The 17,407-nt window shown below is 45.8% G+C and overlaps 1 protein-coding gene across 10 annotated transcripts in view; it reads right to left on the bottom strand.

Moving 5' to 3' along the window:
• The window catches only part of CALD1 (caldesmon 1), a 710,639-nt gene that overhangs the window by 535,926 nt on the left and 157,306 nt on the right, over positions 1-17,407 (bottom strand). For 8 of the 10 annotated variants that reach the window (XR_009555757.1, XM_060245823.1, XM_060245825.1 and 5 more), the window contains exon 2: positions 10,832-10,945. Coding sequence is in view for 9 of the 10 variants with exons in the window: in XM_060245823.1 (XP_060101806.1) it covers positions 10,832-10,902 (71 nt within the window). In the remaining variant the exon portion in view is untranslated. Of the gene's footprint in view, positions 1-10,831; positions 10,946-11,764; positions 12,063-17,407 lie in introns of those variants that run through there. The other 2 variants (XM_060245822.1, XM_060245832.1) reach the window with 1 other exon arrangement.

Raw genomic sequence — 17,407 nt, 5'->3', positions numbered from 1 at the left:
TATAGAGAATCCATCCAACTCTGCTTCCTTCCAGGTCCATTCCAGTTCACTGCTCTCTCCATTTTTCTAAGATTGGAATAAGAATACATGTTCCTTTTTCATTCGGTGTTGTACTATACCATGGATTTTGTAGTCTTTAAACTGCAAACAGTCTCTACCAATCTCCCTCCTTATTACAGCTTCCATTCCACATGACTTTTGTCCATTCAGTTCCCATGAGCCTCGCATAATCATTTTCTCCCCTTTTTGCTAGCAGAAAATCTCACTGGATTCAATTCAAAAGGCTGTTTGCATTCACATTCATTTCATATGATCTCTCTGTACATCAGAGGAATTGGTAGTCAAGCTGTTTCACTTTCCGCATCAAAACAGAAAGAAAAAAATTCCAGCCTGTAGTCCCAAAGAGCCAGAGAAGCAGCAAATTGGTTGATGGGCTGAGCTAGTGTGATGGAGCAGTTAAGAGTGTCAGATGAAGATCTAGGAGACCTGAGTTTGAATCGCCAATGATGCCATGGAACTTTGCCAGGTGACTTTGGGCCAGTCACATTCCCTAAGCCTAACCTACATTACAGAGTCCTTTAGAGGATAAAACAAAGGAAAGGAGAATGGTGTAAGCCAGGGATGCCAAACTCATTTGTTATGAGGGCTGGATCTAACATTATTGAGACCTGGCCGGGCCGGGCCATGTGTGTCATAAAATGTAAAACATTTAAAGTTACTTTCTTTCCACCTCTCCTCCTCCATCTATTTCCTTCCTTCCTTCCTTCCTTCCTTCCTTCCTTCCTTCCTTCCTTCCTTCCTTCCTTCCTTCCTTCCTTCCTTCCTTCCTTCCTTCCTTCCTCCCTCCCTCCCTCCCTCCCTCCCTTCCCTTCCCTTTCCTTTCCTTCATGTCATATAGAGGATGGTGTGGAATTGTTTTCTGTGGCCCCGAAAGGTAGGACCAGAACCAATGGGTTGAAATTAAATCAAAAGAGTTTCCAGCTCAACATTAGGAAGAACGTCCTGACCATTAGAGCAATTCCTCAGTGGAACAGGCTTCCTCGGGAGGTGGTGGGCTCTCCTTCCTTGGAGGTTTTTAAACAGAGGCTAGATGGCCATCTGACAGCAATGAAGATCCTGTGAATTTAGGGGGAGGTGTTTGTGAGTTTCCTGCATTGTGCAGGGGGTTGGACTAGATGAACCTAGAGGTCCCTTCCAACTCTATGATTCTATGTCTTGTCGCTCTGAAACATCTGATGTTTATTCTATGCGGCTCTTACGTTAAGCAAGTTTGGCCACCCCTGAGCCAGAGCCTCCAAAACTCTGGCTAGCACATCTGGGAAGGCGTTCAGCCAGCCGTCCATCAGCAGATACAGCTGGGTGTCATCAGCCCAGCCCACAACTCCACACCAGCTGGGTGAGGGGGTGCATACAGCTGTTAAATAACATGGGAGAGAGGACAGCCCTTTGTGGGACGATGCACACCGATGGGTAACATGGTGAAACCCTCTCTTCAAGCACTACCCTCTGTCCCCGACCATGGAGAAATGAGACAAGCCACTGTAAGGTTCTCCCACATATCCACACATTACAAAACTTGGAACTTTTTAAGTTGGGGGGGGGGATCCAACACACCAAACATGCATCTCGTTAATTAAATCTGAGCTCTCTGAAAACTTTGAATGGGAACAACATCAAAGCTATGAGAAAATTCAGCATCTTAGGAAATCTTTGGAGCAACCCAATGACTGTCGAAAGACAGCAACAAACAGCACACATATTCACCATTTCCCTGGCTTGTTGGAGGTTTTAGCCTAAAGGCAAACAGCTTTAATAAGCAGTTTTTCTAAGTGAGTGCAAATATTTTCTTAAATAGTTGCATTACTTACACTCATTTAAAGATCTCTTTACATCACGGTTGTAAATCAGTGGAGGAGAATTAAACTCATAAACAACCAAGTCCTTCCACAAAAATACCTTTTGGGCTGTAACAGCAGCGTTGGGAGTCTTCAGCTGTAGCACACAAAATAAATCTTTTCGCTGCCTAGTTCTGTGGTTTCCACTTGGCTTGAGGGGACTCTCGACAGACATTTCGTTCTGAGCTGCTCTCTTGTTTTGATCTCCCTCCGAACTGATAACTCAGTACAGAATTAGGCTCTGGCTTTCTGTGGCTTCCTTACAGCAGACAGACATCGCTTTGCAGGCTTCATCTTTGGTCCTTATCATCTTAATAACAATGCAAAGCACATGGCCATTCTTGCTCCTGTTTTACAGACGGGAGAAGCCGCAGCTCAGTTGTAGAGCTCTGCACTCTGTAGTTCCCAAATGCAATCCTTGGCATCTCCAGCAAAAAGGATCCCATTAGATGAAGCAAAAGGCCTCTGTTGGAGACCCTGTAGATTTGCTGCCAGTTAAGAGTAGATCAGGGATGGCCAAACTGTGGCTTGGGAGCCACATGTGGCTCTTTCACACATCTTGAAGACCCCCACTGCCTCACTGGCTGACTTGGAGAAGGCATTTGCCTCTTTAAATCATTTCTCCAAGCCAAGCCATGCATTCTTTCCACCTCCACCTCCCTCCCTCCCTCCCTCCCTCCCTCCCTCCCTCCCTTCCTTCCTTCCTTCCTTCCTTCCTTCCTTCCTTCCTTCCTTCCTTCCTTCCTTCCTTCCTTCCTTCCTTCCTTCCTTCTTTCCTTCCTTCCTTCCTTCCTTCCTTCCTTCCTTCCTTCCTTCCTTTCCTTGTAGCTCTCAAACACTTGACATTCATGTCTATCAACTCCCAAACATCTGGCGTTTATTCTACGTGGCTCTGACGTTAAGCAAGTTTGGCCACCCCTGGAGCAGACAATATGGACTTTAATGGATCCATGCTTTCACTCAGTAGAAGACAGCCTCACATGTTCCGATGCAGAATGGAAGCCAGGAGCCAACACACTTCCTATAATCCAAAGCTAACTGATGTGTATAGCGGAGCAAGCCAATCCATGCAGGGCTGAGCTACGGTTGCCAGGCCCACTCTAGCCACTGTTGGGGGATGGGGGGTAGGGTTACCAGATCCAGGTTGGGAAGCTCCTGGAGATTTGGGGACGGCAGGGACTTCAGTGGACTACAAAGCCATAGAGCCAATCCTCCAAAGTATCCATTTTTTCCAGGAGAACTGATCTCTGTAGTCTGGACATGAGCTGTCATCCTGGGGGATCCCCAGGTCCCACTTGGAGATGGTATCCCTAGGCTGACCCAAGGCATTTTGCTGTCCTAGATGACTATACAGTCTAAGAACTATACTCCAAGACTCCTTGCCAAAAAGGAGAAAGACATGTCAGGATAAAAGATCAACATGGTAGTCTACAATGCTTATTTCAATTTCTGAAAAATCTGTGGGAGCACAATTATCACAGTTCACACCCACAACAACATGGTGGCCACAGTGTCAGAATTTGTAATTTAGAGATGTTCCCTTATACTTAATGATGCTTCACGGCTTCCCCAACAATGACTTCAGCTAGTGCTAGAACAAAGCTAAGAGATTGCAGTACAACATGTTTTAGTTCTTCTCAGGGCTTTTTTGGTAGAAAAATCTCAGCAGGAGCTCGTTTGCATATTAGGCTACACACCCCTGATGTCAACATTGTTTCACATAGGGTTTTTTGGTAGAAAGAGGCCAGCAGGAATTTGTTAACATATTAGGCCACATCCCCTGACACCAAGCCAGCCGAAACTGCATTCCTGCTCAAAAAAAGCCCTGTTTCTTCCTATGAAAATTATTCTAAGCCATTCAATAGTCTATGGATCTTATTGGTGGAAATAACAGAAATATTACAGAGGTAGGAAAAATCAAATCAATCATTATAGGATGGGAAAGAGAGACTTGTCTTGGCAGTAGTATGCATGAAAAGGATCTAGGGGTCTTAGTGGACCATACACTGAACACAAGTCAGCAGTGTGCTGCTGTAGCTAAAAAGGCTGATGCAATTTTGGACTGTATCAACAGAGGTATAATGTCCAGATCAAGTGAAGTGATAGTATTGCTCTACTCTGCTCTGGTTAGACCTCACCTAGAGTATTGCATTCAGTTTTGGGCACCACAATTTAAGAAGGATATAGACAAGCTGGAGTTATCAACCCAGAGGGCTCCTATTAGGCCCCTGAGCAAGTGGCTGTCATCTGCTTCCTTCTCTCTCTCTCTCTCTCTCTCTCTCTCTCTCTCTCTCGCTTCCTTCTGCGTAACAGCTTGCTCAATCGCACAGGAGCTACAGAGTGAAACCTCTGTTTTCTCAATTGGCTGAGGCTCCTCCCTTGGGGAGGAAGGGGGAAAGGTAGAGCCTGTTTTTCCAGTCTCAATCACACAGCAGAGCTACTGAGTCAAGTCTCTCTTCCTTCTATTGGCTGAGGCTCCTGGGGAAGGAAGGCAAGAGCTACAGTTTCCTTTGCCCAGTGCCCTGGATCCCATGGGAGAAATACAAAGAAAGCACCTTTAAGACCAAGTGCTAATGTTTTGACCATGTTTTAAGGGTTGTGGGGGTTTTTTAAACCCATTTAATTGTGTTTGTCTGTACCCTTTAAAAAGTTTATATCTCTGCTATGTAATCTTAAATAGGTACACACATGGCCTGGCCCAACATGGCCCAGCCCAACCTGACATGGCCCGGCCCAACGAAGTCTCATTTATGTCAGATCCGGCCCTCATAACAAATGAGTTAGACACCCCTGCTACAGACAGACTAACACAGCTGCCCATCTTGATCTATTAAGGATGTGTTAAACTCAGTTTAGGAATGATACTGATATGGTGAGCTGTGAAAGTCAGAGCAAAATCTCAGCCTGGAGAACAGGCAGCACTCTGACCGTTTTAAACGACCAGTACCAAATTTTTAAAAGACAACGTGCGGTTGCAGTTGCAGCCTTACAAACTTGGATGCTGGTCACATGCTGAAGAATTTTAAATGTCAGTGATCGTGGCACCCATTTCTGCTGAATTAACATAATTCAAGCCAGACACGAACAGTGAAGAATTTCTGAAAAATCCCTAGTGTGTATTAAAATGTGGAAATGCTGCGGTTTTTATACCAGTGCTTAATTGCTTGCAATACCACAACTAATCAATCTTTAATCAGCTGACGGCTGTGACGGCTGGAACTATACATTTCCCCAAATATGCTGTTCCAGACCTCAGCCTTCACGCTTGGCTTCTTTGTGAATGTATTCAGGGAAGGCTGAGCAAAGTCAGGCATTCTGGAGTTAAGGAAACGGTACATACTTCTAAGCTAAAATGTTATTTAACAGAAGGGAAACTGAGGCCTGAGTATGTCTGTATTGGACCACTACAGTCATTTGTGGGGGAGGGAGGGCAGCAGAAAGGTGTTACTCATCGTAAGAGAAGAGGGACTCCATACTTGTTCGAAAATTGCCATTGTGTGTGTGGGGGGGGGGGCGGATTAGCAGTAAGAACAATGGCACCATAACAGCAGCAGAAGAAGAATGTACTGGATTTATATCCCGCCCTATACTCTGAATCTCAGAGTCTCAAAGCGATCACAATCTCCTTTACCTCTCTCCCCCACAACAGACACTCTGTGAGGTAGGTGGGGCTGAGAGAGCTCTTACAGCAGCTGCCATTTCAAGGACAACTCCTGCGATAGCTATGGCTTACCCAAGACCATTCCAGCAAGTGCAAGTGGAGGAGTGGGGAATCAAATCCGGTTCTCCCAGATAAGAGTCCGTGCACTTAACCACTACACCAAACTGGCTCTCCAAACTGGCTGTTGAGGTTCAAGGGTAGGTGTGTAGGAAGCTGTTACCCCCTGGCAATCAGCAGTGTTATGCTATTGGGTTGACAGGAATAATTTCTCAATTTTTCCATCTTCCCATCTTCATGATGTTTTGTTGGTCCCCAATTGCTTATGTCTCTAAAACCTGGAACTAAATGTTAGAAGAGACATGCAGATAGGGTGGTTTCATGATGCTTTCTATCCTCTTCGTCCTGAGAAGGTCCAAGGCAGGGGTGGACAAACTTGCTTAACGTAAGAGCCACACAGAATAAATGTCAGATGTTCAAGAGCGGCAGGCAGGCAGGCAGGCAGGCAGGCAAGAAAGAAAGAAAGAAAGAAAGAAAGAAAGAAAGAAAGAAAGAAAGAAAGAAAGAAAGAAAGAAAGAAAGAAAGAAAGAAAGAAAGAAAGAAAGAAAGAAAGAAAGAAAGAAAGAAAGAAAGCAGGAAGGAAGGAAGGAAGGAAGGAAGATGGGAGGGGGGCAGAGATGTGAAAGAAAGCAACTTTAAATCCATTCTCCAAGTCACCAAGAAACAAATGCCTTCTCCAAGCTGGCTGACAGGGCAGTGGGGCCTTTGAGAGCCACGCAATATGTATAAAAGAGTCACACGTGGCTCCCGAGACACAGTTTGGCCTCTCCAGTCCAAGGTATCAGAACAAGCAACATGAGATCCTTGCCAGTGACTATAAACTCTCCCCCTGCTGGATTCAGAATTGGGCTTGTCCATCTAAGGTACTCCATGGAAAGAAATCTTGTTATTCTCCCCCACCCTGAAAATATAATTCCAAAATTTAAAAAACTTGCTGCATTCCCATCTACTGTAGCCTCCATTGTGGCTCCTGCCATAAGCCTCCAAGATGACTTAGAAGAGGAATCCTCAAAGTGGTGCCCATGTTCACTATGTGCCTGCTGACATTTTTTCTGGTGCCCACCAAGTGTTTTGAGAAAGTGGGCATGGCCAGGTGGAGCTTTTGCCCAGCAAGGCTTCTGATTGGCCACCAGAGATTTGATTGTGTGGATTTTTTAAACTGTTGTTTTGGCGGCAGCTGCCTCCACTGCACAAGGATCTTCATTGTGTCATTGAAGGTAAGACATGGCAGCCATTTTGTGGCTGGTTCCACCTCCTTCAGCAGCCATTTTATAGCAGCCATTTTGTGGCTGCACCCACAACACTGTGTCAGAATTCCAAAAGAGACTGCAGGCTCAAAAAAGACTGGGGACTTAGTTGCAGAGGAAGGGGTCTTCTCTCTCCCTCCCCACCCCCTTTTCCAGCATGCTGAATGCTGCCTTGGTGTGATGTCAGAGACCCTAGGGAGATTATAATTCCAAATGTTGCTGCCACTGAGGGGGAAAAGAGATAAAGAGGGGTGAGACCTCACCTTTCTCTTTGCCCACATGAGCATGACATCAGCAACTACAGCTGCACCAGCCAGGTAAAAAAGTGGACCACGTTGCTGTGGGCAGGGGTTGTTTTGTACAAAAATAGGTGGTGGAGCTCATCCAAAGATTGTTATGCAGCTGTACATACTATTCAATGGACAAGGAGGTGGAACGCTCAGAAGGAGGAGGAGGAACTCTCAGAAAGGTTCAGCAGCTGCGCTCCTGTGAGCTCCCACTGAATCTGAGGCCTGGCTGTGGGGAAAGGAAGTTCTATCCTGGTTTGGATCACAATCTGTGTTGAAGAAGGACTCCTGGTTGATAACTCCAGGCAAGAGAAAAAGCTGCTGAACGTAGCAATCCAAATTTGGTAACTGTCAGATATCTGTGCCAGAAGAAAGACCAGTTGCTGAATTTCCAGCCACGGTGAGTTTGTCAAAAGTGCATCCCCTACACTCATCAGAATCATGCAGTTTTTCCAATGCATATGTGGGATGGTAATCAAGCCCTACCCCCCCCCCCCCAAAAAAAAATTGCTCCGCCTTGTAAATGGATTGTGAGGGTCGGGGTGGGGGCGGTGAATAGGACTGAACAACAGTAGTGAAAACAACCCAGAGAGATCTTTCACTGGTCAAAGTGAACGAAAGGCAGATGCAGCCATTCCTTCCACAGCAAACATGAGTAATCGGGGCTCTTTTTTTGTAGCAGGAACTCATTTGCATATTAGGCCACACACCCCTGATGCAGCCAATCCTCCTGGAGCTTAAAGGGCTCTTATTACTGGGCCTACTGTAAGCTCTTGGAGGATTGACTACATCAGGGGTGTGTGGCCTAATATGCAAAGGAGTTCCTGCTACAAAAAAAGCCCTGCAGGTAATACGGTTAACCATATTCTTGAATTCTTTACGTTTTCTAAAGCTCAGCATTGTAACAAACAAATGGAAACGATCGAGAATCACTTTTCACAATGCATTTCTATTTCTAGTTGAATACATTTTTTAAAAATCGTAAAAAAACCAGCACAACTGTTTGACTAGAGACTGTTTTGTATCATAAAGGAACAAGGTGCTGAAAATCTAGTGTGGAGAAGTTGATTTCGATTACTGAAACCAGGAAGGGGTGGATCAGAGGCACAGTTTTAAGCTTTATGTATTAGCAAAGATCTATCTGATCATCTGCCATCACATCTGACTTTCAGCCATGAACTTCTATGGTGACCTTGACCCAGCCATCCACCGCTTCTCAACCTAACCTATTTCACAGGGATCTGCTGGCAAACTACAAAAAGTATCCCTTGAAAGAAAAAAGCCTGGTTCTGATGTGATAGTCACACGCCAAAGTGATTCAAATGGGGATCCATTGGCTCATGCACTTCCAGGGTTGTCATTTATATCCAGGTGGTGGCTGGAGATCTCCTGGGATTACTACTGATCTCCAATTTGACTGGAGAAAATGGCTGCTTTGGAAAGTGGATTCTATGGCATTATACCCTACTGAAGTCCCTTCCTTCCCCAAACCCCACTCTCCTTGGGCTTCGCCACCAAAATCTCTAGGTATTTCCCAACTCAGAGCTGGAATTCTAGGAAATTATTTCCTCTTCCATCTCTACTCATGCATAGAAAAATGAAAAGTGATCACTCCATCTAAGCCCTACTTTGAATCTCTAAGTCGAATCTTCGTTTCAAGAGAAGAGTGCATTCCATAGTTTGTGGGTCACCAAAGTGGGTCTTATGTATCGAACAACATTTTGTTTATTGTCTTTGTGAACCTTCTTTTCATTCCAGTCTTTTCTGTTACTGGCATTCTGGAATCATTTGGGCTTCTTTTAAACCTGTTTAAATGCAATTGATGCATAAATAATGCTGAAAAATCTGCACATTCTGTGGGGAAAATCTGACACCAGGAACCAGAATATGTTTAAAAAATAAGAATGCAGGCCTGCTATGCAGAAGGAAGAGGTTACTGAATAGGGTTTCCAACTTCCAGATGGCATCTGGAGATCTCCCACTATTACAATTGATCTCCACTTCCCCTGGAGAAAATGGCTGAGTTGGAAGGTGGAGTTTATGGCGTTACACCCAGCTGAGGTCCCAAACCCTTCCAAAACATTGCCCTCCCCAGTCTCCACCTCAAAATCTCCACGTATTTCCCAACCCAGAGTTGGCAACCTAGTAATGCTTGCAGGGCTCCAAGGGCATTCCAGTCCAGGAAGAAGGACGAGCTCCCTCCTCCTTCATTCCACAGACCTGAACTGAATCAGGCCCCAATGAGCTTGGGAACTTCAGCTCCTCAACATCACATCTGGCAGTGCAGAAACCTGAGTTGAACCCCAACAGCCCCATAGCTAAGGGCCATGAGGGGAGGGGGCCATGGGGGGCCGCAGGGGAAGGGGGCCATTTAAATAATTCAGGAGGCTGGCGACTGCTCCTGCCACTTGCTCAGTGATATCTGGACCCCACCAATCAGCTGATTTGTGGGCCCCTTAAATGTCATGGGAGGGGCAGCAGCTGCTCCTGGGTGCCCCTCCCACCCAATTTATATTGCACAGAAGAGAGGGACAGCCTGGGGGTGAGGAGGCCCCCCCAAACTGTCAGGGGGTCAGGTCCCATGGGCCCCTGGTTAGCTACAGACTTGAACCCCAACCTGACTCATGGCAGACATAACACCTAGATCAAGGCCGGCCCTAGACAATCTGGCACCCCAGGCAGGGCTAACTTCTGGTGCAACTCCCCCCCGCCCCGTTGATTTTCAAAAACAGATGAATTGTGGGGAAAATGTGTGTCCAATTTATGACCCCCTGAAGGCCCAAGTCCTAGACAATCATCTGTTTTGCCTAGTGGCAGGGCTGGCCCTGACCTAGATTGGGCCTCAAACACTAGAGGGATGAAAATCCAGCAAAACCTTTGTGGCTGTTCACGCTAGGGGAAATAAAAAATTATAAAGAGCTCCTGGCTGCATGTCAGCTCGGAGGAAAGCGACCGAGATGCGTTAATAGTTCACCAGGCATCTCTGGGATTACAGGTTTTGCTGGGAGCCAGATGAGGGTAGATCAGGCTCCAAGGCCTCCAACTTGACTATCCCTGGTGTAAATATTATAGAATCAAATTTTGCTTTCCTTTCCACTGATGTCATACAAAAGCAAATGAGCAGAAATTAGTTCCTTTGGACTTCGTCTGAAAGGCTACACTGAAATTAGAAATTCTATCCACTAATAATAAGTGCGGGCATTTACTGTTCCATAATATACTGCTAAAACACATTAGAAAACATTCCCACCAGCTTCAGCTCCAACGCCCTGTAATTTCGTCTCGGACTCTCAAACACAATTGCGCCTACCTGACAGTAATTAGACATTTTAAACACGGCTATTACCAGCTTCTCCTGTTCCCTTCTAATGAAGGCATATGGACATCCCCAATGGGATTAATAACTGTCTTCTCTTTTCGGTTCAGCCATTTCCACCCCTAACCTCCCCATGACACAACTGGTGGTGGCAACAGCGGTTTCCAGTAAGGCCTAGTGGTCATGATGGTGTTGAGTTCACTTATATGTCACAAACATTTCCGATTTTATAAACAATGTGGGAAGCCACATCTGTAGAACGACAGCTCTTCTCCATATATTTAACCAGAGGAAGTTTCAAAGACAATGCTAATTAACAACAAGAAAATCAAACCGCAGACAGATCTACCAAAATGAAATTACTCACCTCTCTGCTTCCACACGCATCTCCTCTCGTTTCTGCCTCCTGAGCTCTCTGCGACGTTCAAAGTCGTCCATGGCTCCTATTCAAGCTCTGATAAAGCCTCTCAAACGGGCAGAACTTTAAATGAAGGGGGGAAAGGAAAGAAGGGAAAAGTTTAGAACAAAACTGTGAGTTTAAGGACATCTTCAATTAACTGGGCCAAACTTTAAGTTCCCATTTAACTTGTATCTTCAGCTCCAGGTTCTATTATCCTTCCCCCCACACACACACCCTTCACAATATGCATGATTCCCCCCCACCACCAAGTTGCTAAAATATAAAAAAATCATTAAATGCCTTAGATAGTAAATACAGTCCATTTTGGAATTCAGTTCTTCAGGCTGAAGCAAAGACAACACATTTTATTGTACCGTATTTGTTAGCCACATATTTGGGTTTAAAAAAAAAAACTATTGGTGAATTTCCACTAACACTGCCATCATATTAGCAAAACAGTGCATACATGGGCATCCATCACACTCCGGCTCTAAAGAATATGAACAGGACATTTTTGTTAACGTTAATTTGGTTACAAGAACCCGGATAACATTCAATGTATAACAGGTCTTTTGCAGGTTTAGCAAAAAACCCAAAAAAAACAGGATTTTCATTTTCTTTTCTTTTTTAATGTAACTTTTTTCAGGCCAAATGTCATCAGGACGCCAAAGATATTGTACCTCACTAACAACAAAGACAAAAAGAGGCAACTTGGAAAGACCAAGAGAGAGAAGGAAGAGAAGCGGGGGGGGGGATAACCTGGGAGTTTAAAATATCATTTAGCTAAAGAAGATTTTGTTTTCAAGCCGGTTTCGCAAAGCCAAGCCAAAGGGGTATTTCTTGGAGGAGGGGGGAGGAAAGGTGGGTAGCTCCATCCCTGCAGTTTAATCAAGCACCTACCTTCTTCACGATGATTTACTCCATAAAATATTTGCTCCCCCTTTTTATAGTCCCTTCACATGCAGCCTTCTTTCAGTCTTTGGTTTATATCCCATCGAGACAAATATAGGAGAATACTCCCGCAAGGCCCCCGAAACTAAAAATGACTACCAGAAAAGGGAAAGCTGTTCTCTTTTTGTCCCCAGCTTTGTTTACAAAGCTGTCAGTGGTTAGTTAAACTCTGCCTGGAATCTGGCATTTAAGGCCTACTCCAAGATTGCTTCCTGTGCAGAGCTGGAGGCCCTCAACTTCCTCTGGAATTCTAGCCTAGACGCTGCTGCACTCTCTGGGTGCTTTCATTTCTCCCCCCCACCCCTCCTCCTTCAAAAATTTCCAACTTCTTAGTCCAAGTGCAGGCATTTTGCAAGGAGGAGGGAAAGAAAGGCACAATTTTCTGAACCGACTGCGCTTTTTTAAAGAGACGAAAGCCAAAAACATGGGTCTGTGACTCGCTTCATGTCAGGTTTTTAATAGCCATTTTTAAGTAGGGTTTATTTGCACCGTCTGTGACTCTGAGGGGGGGATGAAAGGGGAGGGGGGGGACACCTCCCTTGGGTGTTCCTTAATATTTGAGCACAGCCAAAGGGCAGCCTCTAGCAGAGAGGGGGGAGAAATATTTGTGTCTGGTAGGGGCACAAAGGGGCACCTGGAGATCCCCCCCCCCCCCAAATCACAACTCTCCAGACTATAGAGATAAGTTCCTTTGGATGCTTTGGAGGGTGGACTCTGTGGCATTGTACTCCGCTGAGGTCTCTGTCCTCCCCAAGTTTTATCCCCAAACCTCCGCAAGTTTCCTAATCTGGATCTAGCAACCAGGCCTTGAATTCAGCAGCCCACAGGAGCACAGCTCCTGAACCTTTCTGAGGGTTCCCCCTCTTCCACCTACCATCTCCATTGAACAGTAGTGCAGCTGCATAACAATCCCTGGAGGAGCTCCACCACCTATTTTTCTACAAAATGACCCCTGCTATCAACTATACGATCCCCCCAAATCCAGCACAAGGCAGAGCGGAGGACCCTAATCTGGAGAACCAGGTTTGATTCCCTGCTCCTCCTCCACACAAAGCCCTCCTGGATGTCCTCAGGCCAGTCCAAGCTCCATCAGAACTCTTTCAGCCCCACCTACCTCACAAGGTGGCTGTGGTGGGGAGAGGAAGGGAAAGAGATTGTAAACTGCTCAGAGACTCCTTAAGGTAGAGAGAAGCAGGGTATAAAATCAACTCTCCTTTTATCCCTGGCTATTGGATGAGGGAAAGGGGGTGCTGGCTTCCCCTCTTTTCTTATTATTGTTACAAAGGAATTAACTGCAGCCTAGCAGGTAGCCTGGAAAACACCCTCCTCTGTCTGAGACCCTGGAGAGCTGATCTGATGACTTGGTACAAAGCAGCTCCATATCTGTGCCAGAGGCGAGAAGCCTGCAGTTCCCAGGCTCCCTTGAGCAGAGCACTCCTACAAGCAGTTTTGGGTACAGATAAACCCTGTGAAAAACAGTGTGTTTGAACTGGCTCTACACACAAAAAAGCACCCTGGTTTACTGAATTGGTTTGTCACAGTGGCACAGACCCAAAGACTGACCCACAGAACAAGAAACTGAAAATGGTCTTATGTACCCAAAATAGGGCTGCTAAGCTCCAGATGTGGCCTGGAGATATCCCAGAAGAATACCCAAACCTCAGATTCAATTAGGCTTCCCAACCCTCCCGCCCTGGCGGGGGACCCCCGAATTTTCAGCCTCCTCCCCCGCTCTTAAAAAATCTGGGGACGGGGGGAGAGAGAACATACCTGTAGGCATCATGTTGTTTTACAGCTTGGGATCCGTTTTTAAAATGTGTCCCTTTAAGGCTGCACAGGAAACAGGAACGGTCCCTCCCTTTCTTTTCCTGTGCAGCCTTGCTTTCATTTTCACAGCGAGCAAATTCTGCTGGAAGAAGACCAAGTACGGTAAGTATTTGTGTGTGTGTGAGAGAGAGAGAGGGAGGGAGGGGGCAGGGAGGGGGGATTCCCTGATATGGAGGCCCCCCCTTTAGAAAGCGTGGGGGGAGGGAAATGTCTACTAGGCACTCTATTATTCCCTATGGAGAACGATTCCCATAGAGAATAATAGGGAATTGATTCATGGGTATTGGGGGCTCTGGGGGGGCTATTTTTGAGGTAGAGGCACCAGATTTTTAGTATAGCAGCTAGTGCCTCTTCCCAAAATACCCCCCAAGTTTCAAAAAGATTGGACCAGAGGGTCCAGTTCTATGAGCCCCAAAAGATGGTGCCCCTATCCTTAATTATTTCCTATGGAAGAAAGGCATTTAAAAAGGCGTGCTGTCCCTTTAAATGTGATGGCCAGAACTCCCTTGGAGTTCAATTATGCTTGTCACATCCTTGTTCCTGGCTCCACCCCCAATGTCTCCTGGCTCCACCCCCAAAGTCTCCTGGCTCCGCCCCCAAAGTCCCCAGATTTTTCTTTAATTGGACTTGGCAACCCTAGATTCAATAGGAGCTCACAAGGAGCGCAGCTCCTGAACCTTTCTGACAGTTCCCCCTCTTCCTCCCCACCTACCTTGTCCATTGAATAGTAGGTGCAGCTGCATAACAATCCTTGGATTAGGAGAGCAGGCAGCCAGCCAGCCACCAAAGGCTTTGCCACGCCCCCACAGCCCTCATTAACACCTGGATTGAGATCCCTCCTCTCCCTTTCTCCACTTCTTATGTGATTTTGGGCGGCAGGTGGCTTGCTGGCCTTTTGACTGGGAGAAGGCAGCCCAGGAGAGCCCCAGACGAGCGAGGCCTGCTTGGGCTGGCTGGATCTCTAGCCAGCCCAAGCAGGTCTCACTCACCCGGGGCTCTCCTTTCTTGCATCGAGGTGCTTTTGGCTGGAGGGGGTGGCATATGCTAATGAGTTATGCTAATGAGCTCCACCACCTTTTCCCCCCTACAAAATGACCCCTGAGTATAACTGATCCCAAGTACCATCAGTTTACAGGCAAAACTGCTCTGAACTTCCTGTTTCGCATTACTGCTTTATCCAAGCTAGAATTTCATACCACTATATTGCTTCACTCTTCACACTCAATGATACACTCCACTATGTTTGTTGACATTGTCAACAATGTGCGGCAAGAATGCACAAATGACGTATCCAGTGCTGAATATCCAGATTTCCATCTTGATCTTCCTTGATTATAAGAAGAAGAAGAAATTGGATTTATATCCCGTCCTCCACTCCGAAGAGTCTCAGAGCGGCTCACAATCTCCTTTACCTTCCTCCCCCACAACAGACACCCTGTGAGGTGGATGGGGCTGGAGAGGGCTCTCACAGCAGCTGCCCTTTCAAGGACAACCTCTGCCAGAGCTATGGCTGACCCAAGGCCATGCTAGCAGGTGCAAGTGGAGGAGTGGGGAATCAAACCCGGTTCTCCCAGATAAGAGTCCGCACACTTAACCACTACACCAAACTGGCTCTCCTGGCACAAATTGTCATTCGGGACCAATCATTTCAGAGCATTTCATCCAGCTTGAGGGGCACTCAGACCATGCCCTGCACAGCAATTAGGTATGTTGCTAGATTTAAGCTCAGACATGAGGTTTGGTGCAATACAGCTGGATTGATCCGATGCTAAGTAAACAACAGTTCAGAGTCTCAAATTAAGAGAGGCCTCTAAATACATACATGGTACCAAAAAATGACTAAATTAGTATTTGGGGTGTAATTAGGATTGCCAATCCCCAGGTGGGGAAAGAGAAATACAATACGGAGAATTACAGAAAGATGGATTACAAAACAAAAAACCGTTATGCAAATAACAAAACTAATAACAACTCATTTGAACGTTTTCTCAAGAAAGAGACTTTTTGTGATACGCTGCACTGATATTTATTTTACAAGCACTTCTTGCACTAAGCACTTTATTTCTGTCAAAAATGAAATTGTTATGATGGTGCTTAAGATGCATTTCTACTGTTATGGTATTGAATGACATCACCCTATATTAATTGTTTTGTCCTTATGTGTGATAAGTCACTTTGTAAGAAGGTTAACATGCAAAATAATTTTCAAATGAGTTATTATTTTCGTTATTTGCATCACGTAGGATTTTTTAATCCCCAGGTGGGGTCAGGGGATTCCCCAGTTTGGAGGCCCTTTCTCTGCTTCAGGGTCATAAGAAAGTGGGGTGGGGGAGGTGTTTAAATGTCTGCTGGGCTCTCCATTATATCCTATGGAGATTGATCCCTGTATCATGGAGAATTGATCTGTGGGTATCTGGGGCTCTGGAGGAGCTGTTTTTTTAGGTAGAGGCGCCAACTTGTCAGCATAGCATCTGATGCCTCTCCTCAGAACAACCCCTAAATTTCAAAAATGTTAGACCAGGAGGTCCAATTCTATGAGCCCCAAAAGTAGGTGCCCCCATCCCATTATTTCCAATGAAGGGAAGGCATTTAAAACGAGTGTGGTCCCTTTAAATGTGATGGCCAGAACATTCTTCGGAGTCCAATCATGCTTGTCACAACCTTGCTCCTGGCTCCACCTCCAAAGTCTCTTGGCTCCACCCCCAAAGTCCCTGATATTGAGTTGGACCTGGCAACCCTATGGGGTCTCTTAAACTGAATATAGTTTAGGGCCTCTGCTTCTCTTAATGGTTAATACCAATAATTTAGGTTTTTTATGGTTTTATGTTATTGTTTTTACTCGTGACCCCCCTCAAGCGGGTCTCTTGAGAGGCAGCATATAAAATCCTCTAAATAAATAAAACAAAGTTGAAGAGTTACATATTTGCTACTATGAGAAGAATATGGAGAAAGTAAATGGTACAGTGATTGACACTTCAGACAACATCTGCTTAGAATCATAGAATCATAGAGTTGGAAGAAACCTCCAGGGTCATCTAGTCCAACCTCCTGCACAATGCAGGAAACTCACAAACATCTCCCCCCCATAAATTCACAGGATCTTCATTGCTGTCAGATGGCCATCCAGCCTCTGTTTAAAAACCTCCAAGGAAGGAGAGCCCACCACCTCCCGAGGAAACCTGTTCCACTGAGGAATCGCTCTAATGGTCCGGAAGTTCTTCCTAATGATGAGCCGGAAACTCTTTTGAATTAATTTCAACCCATTGGTTCTGGTCCTTCCTTCTGGGGCCACAGAAAACAATTCCACACCATCCTCTATATGACAGCCCTTCAAGTACTTGAAGATGGTGACCATATCACCTCTCAGCCACTTCCTCCCCAGGCTAAACATCCCCAGCTCCTTCAACCTTTCCTCATAGGACTTGGTCTCCAGACCCCTGCCATCTTCGTCGCCCTCCTCCTTAAGCAGAGAGAACAAAAATATGTATCTGCAAACAGAGTTGCCAACGTGAAGTTGTAAAATTGCAGGTGAAGCCGGGGGGAGGGGCAGACTTTGCGGGAGGGGAAAGACCTCTGCTGGTTCTAATGCCACAGAGTCCAGAGCAGAAACTCATTTGCATATTAGGCCACACACCCTGACATCACCATTGTTTCACACAGGGCTTTTTATACAAACAAGCCCAGCAGGAACTTATTTACATATTAGACCACACACCCCTCATGCCAAGCCATCCGGAACTGTGTTCCTGTGCGCTCCTGTTAAAA

Source organism: Heteronotia binoei, chromosome 8 (assembly GCF_032191835.1).
Source record: "Heteronotia binoei isolate CCM8104 ecotype False Entrance Well chromosome 8, APGP_CSIRO_Hbin_v1, whole genome shotgun sequence".
Taxonomy (NCBI): Eukaryota; Metazoa; Chordata; class Lepidosauria; order Squamata; family Gekkonidae; genus Heteronotia; species Heteronotia binoei.
This window is presented reverse-complemented; position numbering and strand designations above follow the sequence as displayed.